The 11,832-nt window shown below is 34.5% G+C and overlaps 1 protein-coding gene across 1 annotated transcript in view; it reads right to left on the reverse strand.

Annotated features, from left to right (window-relative positions):
* LOC145245995 (G protein-coupled receptor kinase 5-like) overlaps positions 1-11,518 on the reverse strand; it is a gene marked incomplete in the record, with an annotated part of 231,281 nt that extends 219,763 nt beyond the window's left edge. Inside the window, 1 exon segment of the mRNA XM_080107792.1 lies at positions 11,326-11,518. Coding sequence (XP_079963918.1) covers positions 11,326-11,377 — 52 coding nt within the window.
* Between the last annotated feature and the right edge of the window lie 314 nt (positions 11,519-11,832).

Below are 11,832 nucleotides of genomic sequence, written 5' to 3' on the forward strand. Positions count from 1 at the left end.
TTTCACATCTGTTCACTATTGCAGATAGAGTGTATTTACTTTAAAGAACAAAAAATCTTTCGGAGGAGGATCAACACTTTCAATTCAGCTAACTACATAAAAGGCTATGATTAGCAAACATACTGTGTCATATACAGGTGGAAAGCCCTCTGGTATGTGAATACCACAGGCCTGTCTAACACTGCTATTAAGTTTAGATGTAATCCTCCTGTATTGGGTGACATCTCCAACATCCACAGAGAAAGGAAGTTTTATATGGAAACTCACACATTACCTCAATTTTCTCCAGAGAAGGTTGTTTCTTCTTCACTAGTTGTAGATCTAGGATTACCTCTTGGGGTTAATACTAGTGGTGGGACGATTAATCGGAATCGGAATCGTTAATCGTAAGAATCGTGTATTTTGGGAGGTATCGGAATCGGAATCGCATTGTTAAAAAATACCTTAATTTTCCGATTCCTTCATTACGATTCTTTTAGTCTGATGTTGAAAAAAAGAAAAAAATTTCCTGATATTTCTAACAGCAAGAGAGAAACGTAGCATGTTATAAAAAGAAACCAAAGAAATTCATTATTAACAGGGCAATGCTTAGTGCCCCTCCCTTACAAGGTTCATTCATTCAGATCTATTGTAATCAAAACTACAAAAGAGTTAACTTGAAAAGAAGTATGCAGGGCTCTACATTACGAGTAAAAATAAAAAAACGCTTATCTTTTTGGGGATTGTTTTTTTTTTTTTACTGACAAATCTTCTAATACTGAATGAAAATGCTTTTTCAACTTATATTTTCTTAAAATAAAACGAGCAAAGTCAAATTATTTAAACAGTAAACGGTTTAATAGAACAATGTACTTTTTTTTCTTTTTTTAAAAGAAGGCTTTTGAAAGAAATATCTCTAAAATGAAATTGATCACGTTGTATTATTTCGCAAAGTTTTGACAGTTGTCGGCTTCTTTTGATGTTTCCAAAAAATCGACCCCATACCTATCTCTTCCAAACCTAAAGTTATTAAATAACCCCTTCGTTAATTCAAGGGTAATTAATTCAATTCAGTCAAGTTTTTTTTTTAATTTCATTGCAATAAAATACATTTTTTAAATTTTTTTCTCCAGAAAGATAAAACCCTGAATTTGATTATATTAAAAGCAGAATAATATAATCTTTTTTTTAGAATTTTAAATTGAAAATTGAAAGTGTTTTGCGCAGTTTTTTGCCGAACGAAAAAGAAATTAATTTATATATTTTTAAAAGGTTTTGTAATCAATTAATTTTTATGGCTAAATAATATTTACGATTAATTAGATAATTTCATTTTAAAAAGTATTTATGAATAGAATTTTACTTAAGACTTATAGTTTAGCAATATTGAACCGCATCAACCATGTGTGAATTGAACACAGTCAACCAAAAAAAAAAAAAAAAAAATTCAAAAGAAAATGCATATTTGCATTTCATTATGTAAACTTTTATGCATTGCTTTCAAAAATTAAATTCTATAAGTTTTTTTTGTTAACTACCGGTTGGTACAATTTACCGCCCCATCCCTTTATATTTTTTCTTTTTGTCTTTTTTAGCGGATTTTTTTTTTTTTTTTTTTTTTACACAGTGATCACCACTTATCAAGGCCCGGAAGCCACTCAGGGATAAGGGTTATTGCAAGTACATTACGTTAGTGTGGAGATTTGATGAAGTGTTTAATTAGGGGGGGCGGTTCATTAGGAATTTGTTTACATTGGACTTGAAGACATCCAAGTTGTAGTCCGGAGGGAAGCAGGCAGACGGAACAGAGTTCCACAGGCGTGCAGTTCTAAGAAAGAAGCTTTGTTCATGGAATGCGCGTTTTGATTTAGGCACAGATATAGAGTGGGGGAAATTTTTCACAGTGGATTCAGCTAGACGGGTGTTTTTCGTGAAAGATTGGTGAGGGGGGACCAGGGATTGGAGTTCAGACGAGCACCTGCCATGAAAATAATGATCAAAAAGGATAGGCTCGCAACGTCTCTTCTGTGGGAGAGAGGTTGCAGGGTAGAGAAAAGAGCATCCCCCACTAAACCACAAAGTCTATTTTGTACTCTGTCAAGGCATGATAGGCTGTTTTTGGCAGCTCCTGCCCAGATATGGCAACAGTATTCCATCCTTGGACATACTTGGCTTTTATATAGATAGAGAATTGCATCAGTAGTGAGATATCTTCTGGAGCGATAGAAGGATCCCACCATCTTTCCAGCCACCTTGGCAACAGACTTGATGTACGTGTTCCATTTCAGATCAGGAGTAAAGGTCAAACCCAGAAGCTTGTCAAAACACGGGGCCTCACCCAGACGAGAGCCATCCATCACAATTGATGCCAGATGGGGATCAGAGCGTTGATGATGTAAGGATAGGAGTTTGGTTTTGGATGCATTAAAGGTAACCAGCCACATCTTCCCCCACTGAACCATGCGCTCGAGATCAGAGGAGAGAGAATCCGAGAGAGCTTTGTCATTTACAGCCTTTGATGTGTTGCCGTAGATGGTCGTGTCATCAGCATAGATGTCAACGAATGATTTAAGTATGTGTTTAGGGAGGTCATTGATGTAGATCAGGAAGAGAGTTGGGCCCAGGATTGACCCCTGAGGGACTCCAGCATTTATATTGCAGGCCTCCGATTTTTGTCCATTTACCACTACTTTTATGAGCCTATCGGAGAGAAATGATTTAATGATAGAGAACACATTTCCAGTTATACCGTAGCTAGAAATCTTGTGAAGTAGACCCTTATGCCATACCTTGTTGAAGGCCTTTGATATGTCAAGAGCAATTGCCCTAGAAAGGAAGCCTTTGTCAAGAGATTCACTAATCCTGTGGGATATAACCGTCAGCACATCTGCGGTAGATCTTGCAGAGCGGAAACCATATTGTGTGTCACTAAGAAGGTTATTCCTGCTGAGGTGGTTGACTATTTCTCTATTTAATATGGATTCCAGCAACTTACTCATAACACACAGGAGACTTATTGGTCTGTACTGAGAGGGAGAGGACTTATCACCTGAATTTTTAAACACAGGGCAAACTGATGAGGTCTTCCAGGGGGTCGGAAAGCACCTCTCCTTAAGGCAGCGCTTAAATAGTTTCGTAAGTATGGGAGCAAGTTCTGGTTGAAGCTTTTTTAACACTATAATTGGGATGCCGTCAGGGTCAGTTGTTTTACTGGAATCAAGGTTCTTGATTAGCTTGGCGACCTCATGCATGGATATTTGTATGTTACCTAGTGTGTTCTGTGTTGTAGGAGGAAATATGGGGAGTTGATGGCCTTCGTCGCATAGGGTAGAATTAGCTGCAAAGTTCTTTGCAAATAGTTTGGCCCTGACTGACGCTGACTAGATGACCTCTGGTCCATTGATAATGGTTGGGATAGAACGCACAACGCCAAAGTCCAAAAAAAGTCTTCCATGGAAACTTTTTGAAGTTGATGAAGATGATGAGTTGAAAGCTATTTGCAAAGTCTGTCAAATTAAAATATCGCGAGGAATAAAACCATCTAACATGACCACAACCAACATGGTAAAACATTTAACTATGATGCATCCAAATAAATTGGAGGAGCAAAATAAAAAAGAAAAGGAACAAAAAATTACCAACTAGTCACTCAGAGCAGTTTTATTAGTGAGGGTCGAAATCGCAGTGTCTTTTTTTTTTTTTGCCTACGTCACCATCTAGGTGTCACCAATTTTTTTTAACCCTCCTTAACTTCAAAGAGTAAATACAATATATACAACTAAAAAAATAATTTTTAAAAATGCTGATTCTATTCATGAAAAATTCTTTTAACTAGAAATTAAAACTTAGGTAAAGATAGCTGACTGACAGCAACAGGAGCACTGGTTAACTACTGAACCACGTGGAAAGGTGTGGGGGGAGGAATAAAAAGGAAATTAAATGATGATAATAAATTATGATAACCGTCTTTGAAAGGCACTAAACTCCTAAAATTTACTTCTTTAAAATTTTAGGCGGCACTCCCCAGCGATTTTAAAGCACTCTCTCTCTCTAAAAAAAAAAAAAAAAAAAAAAAAAAAAAAAAAAGATTTAATTTTTAAGTTTGGGAAAGATACATTTATTATAACCGAATTCTTGTATGAAAACTGGATCTACTTTATTTGACGTTAATTTGTGAGATAAGTAATTTTTCAATGTTTAATATGTTTTTGAAGTTTCAATTATCAATTAAATTTTTTTAATTGCGTTTATTTTTCAATGTATTTAAAAAAACAGGGTTTTAAATGTATTTTTCAAGGTAACAAGCTTCGAAAGAAGTCTAATAAAAAAAATCACTTAATTTTTAATTTCGACAACCCTGAGAATTTAATTATTAAAAAAATATTGAAATGTGACATTTTTTTATTTAACATTTCTATTAGTTCAATTAATTTTCTTTCAATAATTCATTTCACTCAACAAACTTCACCATTTTTTTTTTATCGTTTTCTGTAATTATGGTAATTATGTTTGCTCAATTTTATCTAGCATTTCATTTGTTTTTTATAGTGGTATCATTTTTATATGTGTTCCTTTGATATACCCTATTTCAAAATTAGTTTGGCTAAACTTATTCTTCACGTTAGAAACAATGTGTAAAAGCAATGAAAAAGTAAGAAAAAATAATAGGTGTTAACTACTCCTTGTGAATTATGGAGGTCTGAAGAACTGCCGTCACAAATACAACTATCAATAGCCAAACAAAAAATCGTTTTTGAAATTCCTTTGATTGTAACTTTTCGCTATACCTACTTTTTTGGTATAAAACACAAAAACTTTCGATTAATGGTATTTCTCATATATGGTCGTTAACTTTGGAAAGGTTATTTTGTATCTACGGCGCCATGTCACATGGTATATTGTTTTTTTTTCATTACGCACGTTCATTTATAAATTATTAAATTAAATATTTACCTTTTTTATATTTAATTAGTATATATTTTCTTTCTCTTCCGCTATATTTTTTTTATTTAATTCATTAAATCTGTTAATTATGAGGACCAAAATAATGAATCGTGTGTATTTATTCTCTAAGTTTCTTGTTTTTGTTCTGTTATATAAATTCTATTTTATTTATTTTTTCTCTGAAGGATAAATTCTATTTTCTTTGAGTTTTTTTTCTGTATTCCAATTAAGTAAAATAAATTTTCTCTAAAATAAATTTTGTTAAGTTTTCCGTTTAGTTTATTATATAATAATTTTATTTAAACCAAAACACGACGGTGTAGATATAAAATATCTCTTCCAAAGTTAGGGAACATATTTGGGAACTACCGACCATAAGTATAAAACTACCTGGTATATTTCAAAACCATAATTCCCTAGGAATCGGAATCGGAATCGTACTTGGTATCGGAATCGTTAATCAATATTTTCCTGGAATCGGAATCGTATAATAATTAGGAAACGTCCCAACACTAGTTAATACCATCTTCCATATATTTGTACAGCAGCATTTTTGGGGGTTGGATAAAGGTTGTCAATAAGGAAGTGTCGGGGAAGTTTTTAAAATTGTCCACTTGTCGGACTTAAATGCTGCAGCTGCTTAGTTGTATAACACAACGAAGCCTCGGCCTTCCCCAGTATCAAAAATATAGCATGAGGAAGACCACGGTGTTCACGGTACATGAGTGAAGTCCTAGGTGGTTCCAATTCGAACACTCACAGAGGCCTAATAGCATGGTTTCGGTCGCTTCTACAGTGATAGATTGGAGCGAGATTCCTGTATTTCTTGTCTCAACAGTGATTTGTAGGTAAAGAACAAAAATAAGGATAAATACCAAAGGAAAAAAAAGTCCAAATTACTCAACTACAGGGCTCCAAGCCGGATGCAGGGTGTTAGGTTGGCTACTTTATCCTCTCGTTTGCTGTTCACTGAAAGAGATTGCTTCAATTTGGTATCATTCATCTGCAAGTTAATCACAAGTTCTGTAAGCGATAAATAACCGACTGACGCAAATTTGGGTTTCGCTTGTATGGATTAATTATTAAAATAAATTCAGATTACAAGAAAAATATTTTTGTACAATAATAAACAGGAGTAAAGTAAAATAAAAAATATATGCAATGTCTTTTCTTTCACCAGCAGTCTACTTAAATAGTAAATCAAAACGGAACTTTTTTTTCAACAACCAATTTCTCTTCTTTCTTTACCAGATGGTCAATGAACGGGGTGGGTGGGGGAGAGTGACAGACCCAACCTTTCGACTCTTGACGGATGACTGATCAACTGCCTCCAAAATCACTCAGCGGCGCCTTTTAAAGGTAGGGGTAGGTGAGGTTTGGTGAATCTAGAGTTCTCATCCAACCAATCCCTGTTCATTACATCATTCACCTTGATTGACTAATTGGCTACATTACCTGTGCATATTAGACAGAAACTAAATTTTTCCATTATCTGTTTTCCCATACCGACAAACTCACAGCCTTGACCTAAAGGTCACTTTGAAGACAAAACATTGCTCAATAACATGTAACAATCCTCTTCACAAATCAATATCATGATCAATGTTCCTGAAATTGTTTCTTTTTCTTTATGTATTTTGCATCAGCAATCAAACCGTTTTTAACCAGCAATGCTATCTGCTGATACCCCAGGATCGCTCACATAAATAAAAGCTCTAATTCAGCTCTCATTCACTCCTTTCTGGGGCAATTTTCAACCATCATAGGTGGTCTTCAGGTAAAAAGATGACTTTTCTAGTCTTGGTTTCTTACATGCATCAGCCAAATCAATTCGTCTGAATATTTTGTTAACAAAGCATGTTAGGCGAGTTGTTATAAGGAGAGGAGTACTCAAGTTTAGAGTTCAAGGGCCAAACATTTTTCTGTCATTGTGATATGTGGAAGTGAATGGAGCTCAGCCTCTTTTTCTTCCTTTTCTTTTTTGCCTGAGCATTTTCTTAACTTCTGTACTCCCCTTCAAATTCTGAAGAAAGGACCAGAATGTTTTTTGTTTACTACAGCTGTTGTTGTCTTTATTGTTGTCTTTAGTGCTGACAGTTACACTTACAGCTTCTCTTCAGTTATCTCTTCTATTTAACTGAAAATAGACTTGGTGTTTTGTGACTTTTTTCAGGGGTTGCTTAACTGGAACCTCAAGTTTTAGGAAACTGGACTGCAGAAAATTTTAGTTGTTTCTTTGTTCTTTTGAGTGATACTCTTACCCTAATTGGTATTTGCTCCCCACCCCACCACAGATAAAGACAATTGCAGAAATCTTCACCGATGCAATCCTCCTTAGACAAAAGGTTGCCTATATACCGCTACTGCTGGCAGTGTCAACCATGCAGTTGTTATCCCTCCAATATTGCAAAGAGAGTCTGTAACTCATACTTAAGCAATACTGGAATTGAGTGGAATCTGGTATGGTCAAACTTCAAACTGATAGTATAGCATTCCATCATCACATCTGTGTGACCATTCACAAAGATGATCACTTTAACATTCCCTAGTCATGTCAGCATCCAGCTGTCATTTTTTATGTAGAAAAGGGCACAGAGATTAGTTGTATTCCTCCTTAGAACTCAGATTTCAACCTTAGCTGGTCAGATTGATCATAAAGTGCTTCCAGCTTAAGTCTGATCTAGACATCTTATCCTTTCTTCTTTTAGTGAGGAGTAGCACATTTCATACGAGAAAACCCAAGCAGTAGACATATTGCATGAATATCTTCGACTCACAGAGGAGTTCCATCATGACTTTTTTACCCTAGTCAGTAATTGCGGTTACTGTCAGCTGTCACCAGCAAAATTACCCTTTGCTGGAGCTCTTTCCCTGTACTGGATATGAGCTTTATGACGTTGCCCTCTATGTAATTTGCATAAATGATACAGAAGCGTTTATTATATTGGTCTGGCATTTCCCCATAATAATTCCTCTGCTATCACTGATTCAGCCAAGATCGAATCTGCAGTGTTGCTACTTTGTGCTAGCTGTGATCTTTTGCCCTTTTAGGCTAATCTATATTTCCAAGATGGGGTGCCAGTCTACATGTATGAGCAAATTGGATGGCTTGCTCTCACCTCCTGAATGACTTAGTTTCGTGGCCCTTATGGTAACACCAACAGCTTTCTTCATGAAAAACAAAGCAGTCCCCACTTTTTTTTTTTTTTTTTTTGCAATCTTGAGGATCAGTCTTTGGACAAAAGATACGGTTCTTTCCCCTTTAATAAGTTGCTGCCCTCAGGAGATAAGCAAAATGAGCATCGTCAACAGTGTCCCTGCCAGACAAAGATACTGAGGATGAAGGGCTGTATGTGATTATCCTCCTTCACTCTTGGATTGAAATGCTGACATGTGCAGCACCTCCTGTTTGGACCAACATGCTACTCAGTGCAATACGCTACCAAAAAAAGAGCCAGTGCCATCACATATGGAGACTGAGGTGCTGATATGAGCAGTCATAGAAGGATGATGCCAGTAGCCTTCCTCATATCAAAACTTAAAGGGTTATCAAACAATTCTTTTCTATTAATACACAAGATGGTTTTAGTCATGTTAATGACCCTAGATAGTCTGGAAAAACGGCTGTTTCTGCAGATATACAATTTAGACTGCAACCTGGTTGTGCCACCGATCCCAGCTTGCTGTTTAACCTCTTGAGATTTGTGGTTTGAATCCAATCCTGAAAAAGTGAGAGAATGGCAGCTTTTGACTAGGGAATGGGATAGTCCTCTAAAAAAGAAATTAATGTCACTAGGGAGAGAAATCCCTCACCCCATGACTAACTAGAAGAACCAGTAAAAAAAAAAAAAAAAAAAAAAAACTTTTTTTTTTTTTTTTTTTTTTTTTCCAAGTGCCACCAAGCAACACTAGTCGACAACTTGACATGTCACCCGGTGAAGTTTGCCAAACTAAAACAAGCTAGAGCAAGAAAGAAAGTGATGCTGGGGCAGGGCATCAAATAAGAACCGATATCTGTGAGAAGGTCCGAATTTGGAATTAAAGGTGAAGGTCACACAGACTAAGCATAAGTTTTATTAACAAGGATTGGAGAGTTAAAAATTACCCATGACAAATGCATGAAAGTGCTTAGCATTAACGAAGTAGAAAAAAAATAAATGTAAGTTAAAAAAAATTTTTTTTAATGCCGATATTTTTACAATCTATTTTTCAGATGTGTAAAATTGGTTAGGGATTTAATCAATAAAATTTAAAATACAATCGACGTGTCATTCACGGAAATAATACATTTACGTTAAAACAGTTAAGATCAATTTTTATGATTAAAAGTTTACTTTCTATCAAAAGGAGTTATCAAGTTACTGAATTTCCTTATGTTTGGTTTGTGTACGATTTCAGCGTCCAAATTTCTCTTTTTTTCTATTTTTTTTTTTTTTTTTTTTTTTTTTTCAAAAGGTGTGATTTTCAATTTATGGTTTGCAAAACACACACACACACACAAAATTATTTATTAAAAGAACTTAGTGTTTTGTTAAAACAAACTTAATACAGGGAAGAGCGATCGAAGAAAATTGAAAATTTAGTAATTATACCAAATAAACAAAAACACGTTATAAATTTAATTTGATTTTGTTAAATTTAAATTGCAATGCAAAACCACAAATCAACCAATCGTATAGAGAATGACTTTTCTAAAAAAATAAATAAATAAATAATAATAAAAATTCCGGATGGTGAAAATGTACACAACAACGCTTGATTAATGAAATAAATGAGATCCCAAATGATCAAAGAAAAATCGACAAAATTTATATTCAATTTATTTAAATTGAATATAAATTTTGTCGATTTTCCTTTGATTTACGGTGGGAGATTAAATCTTCGGTAAAACAAATTTCATACACACACGAGTTGCTATTAAAAAAAGAAAAAGAAAAAAGAGTTATGGCCGACAATTGCCAATATTAACAAATTATATGAGGATTACAAGTTGTTTTCTTTGTTATTCTTTTTGCAAGTGTAATAAAGGACCAAAATCCTATTAATAATATGTTGTATCGAGGGAAGAAAACGATCTGTTCGAGGGGAAGAATCGCTTGACTGTTTTAGGTAAAGTTGTTCGATGACGACGACAACGACGCGTGTTTTGCAGCGGTTGACAAATGACAACTGCTAGAAATAGCGACGAAGACGATGGCTTTCTCGGCTCGATTTTTAAAAAAGGTAGCAAAAAAATTTAAAATAAGTTGATTTTTAAATAAATACATTTTCGTCGCTTTCATAATGAAGATTATGTTTAATGAAATCGTTGAATTTGTTTTCATGTTTGTTTTCTTTTTTTTAAGGTATCATAAACGATCCACAAGTATTTGTTTTGTTAAATATTTTTTTTTAATTTCTAAAGAAACGAATTGAACGTTTATGCAAAAAATAGAAAAGACATTCATCAATTCATTGGGCCATTAAAATAAACTGCTTTGGGGTTTAACGATAATTACGTAATAAAAACTTGCGGGTCAGGACTTAATTGAAATAAAAATGATTCGGCACAAGATTGAAAATAAATTCATAACAGATTAAAATGGAAATGTCATATTTGCAGCGGACAGAAATTTGGATCGGCAATTGTCATTTTTGATGAGATCTTTAAAATGTTTTACAAAACCAAAGGAAACCAACATTTCGAATGTTGATTTTTAATGCATAGAATAAAGTGTTAATTGGAACAGAGTGTAGGTGAAATTAGAGAATTGAAAAAAAAAAATGCTCGGAAGGATAAGAAAACAAAAAGGATACAAAAGTTATTTATATTTTTTATTATTATTATTATTATTATTTCTATGATTGTTGCTTAATGCAAATAGAATGAAGATTTTTGGTCTGGTGCCATTCATATACGAAATCAAATCCGAAAATGCCTTACTAAAAAAAATAAAAATAAAAAAAAGAAAAGCTACCCAGGGTATTCAAAGATGGCAGCGCGCATTGTACATGTGGAAAACATTTCCAATTATCGAGAAGATCATCAAATCAACAAGAAATTATAATTTAGACATTTAAAGAAAACATTTTCATAGTGTGATTTGGATAAATGGAAAGGAAGGAGGGGCCAATGGCCGCTACGAGCAACATTAAATAATTTTCATATCCCTAAAAAAAAAAAATAAACCGACACGCCAAACAAATATTTAATTTTACAGATACTTGCCAAAAATAATTGCTTTGAACAATCATAATTAATTGTTAACAAAAAAAAGAAAAAAAGTCGAATGAGAAAATCCTTTCGAAAGCCCCACGAGTTTGGCTTTCCTGATAGATGGAAACTTTGTAAAGAAGAAGAGATGAGTTAAAGTTGGTCTTAAGGGAGTTTGAAAAAGTTAAGAGGAGCGACATTCAACTCACCTTCTCGAGCCTTTATATAGACGGTATTCGCAACTATATTTTCTAGTTCCATTTAGTAAGATAAGGGGTCGGCGGAGGTCCTTTTTAAGGGCCTCCGGATATAATCTCCAGACGGTCGCGACTGGCCGTTCTGTTTTCAAAAACAGACGATGATACAAACAAGATCTCTGAAATATCTTGCACATAACACGGAAACAATATGGCTGCAATTACTCCGCCCTCTCCCATTACTTACTCACTCTCTCTCTCTCTCTCTCTCTCTCTCTCTTACTCACTCACTCACACACTTCTCTCTTCATCTCTCTCTTTAGATGCATCTGGTTGTTCTCCCTTTCTTCCCACATTTTCCCTCCTTCTCTCTATATGCTCTTTCTTTCTCTATCTCGCTACTTCCTTCTTTTTACATTTTGTTTTTCTCAATATCTCGCACCTTCTCCGTTTCTTACTTTCTCTTTTGCTCTCTACATTCCCTTTTTCCATCTCTCTCTCTCATTCTCTGTATATCTT

Source organism: Euprymna scolopes, chromosome 23 (genome assembly GCF_053919585.1).
Source record: "Euprymna scolopes isolate OS-2025 chromosome 23, ASM5391958v1, whole genome shotgun sequence".
NCBI lineage: Eukaryota > Metazoa > Mollusca > Cephalopoda > Sepiida > Sepiolidae > Euprymna > Euprymna scolopes.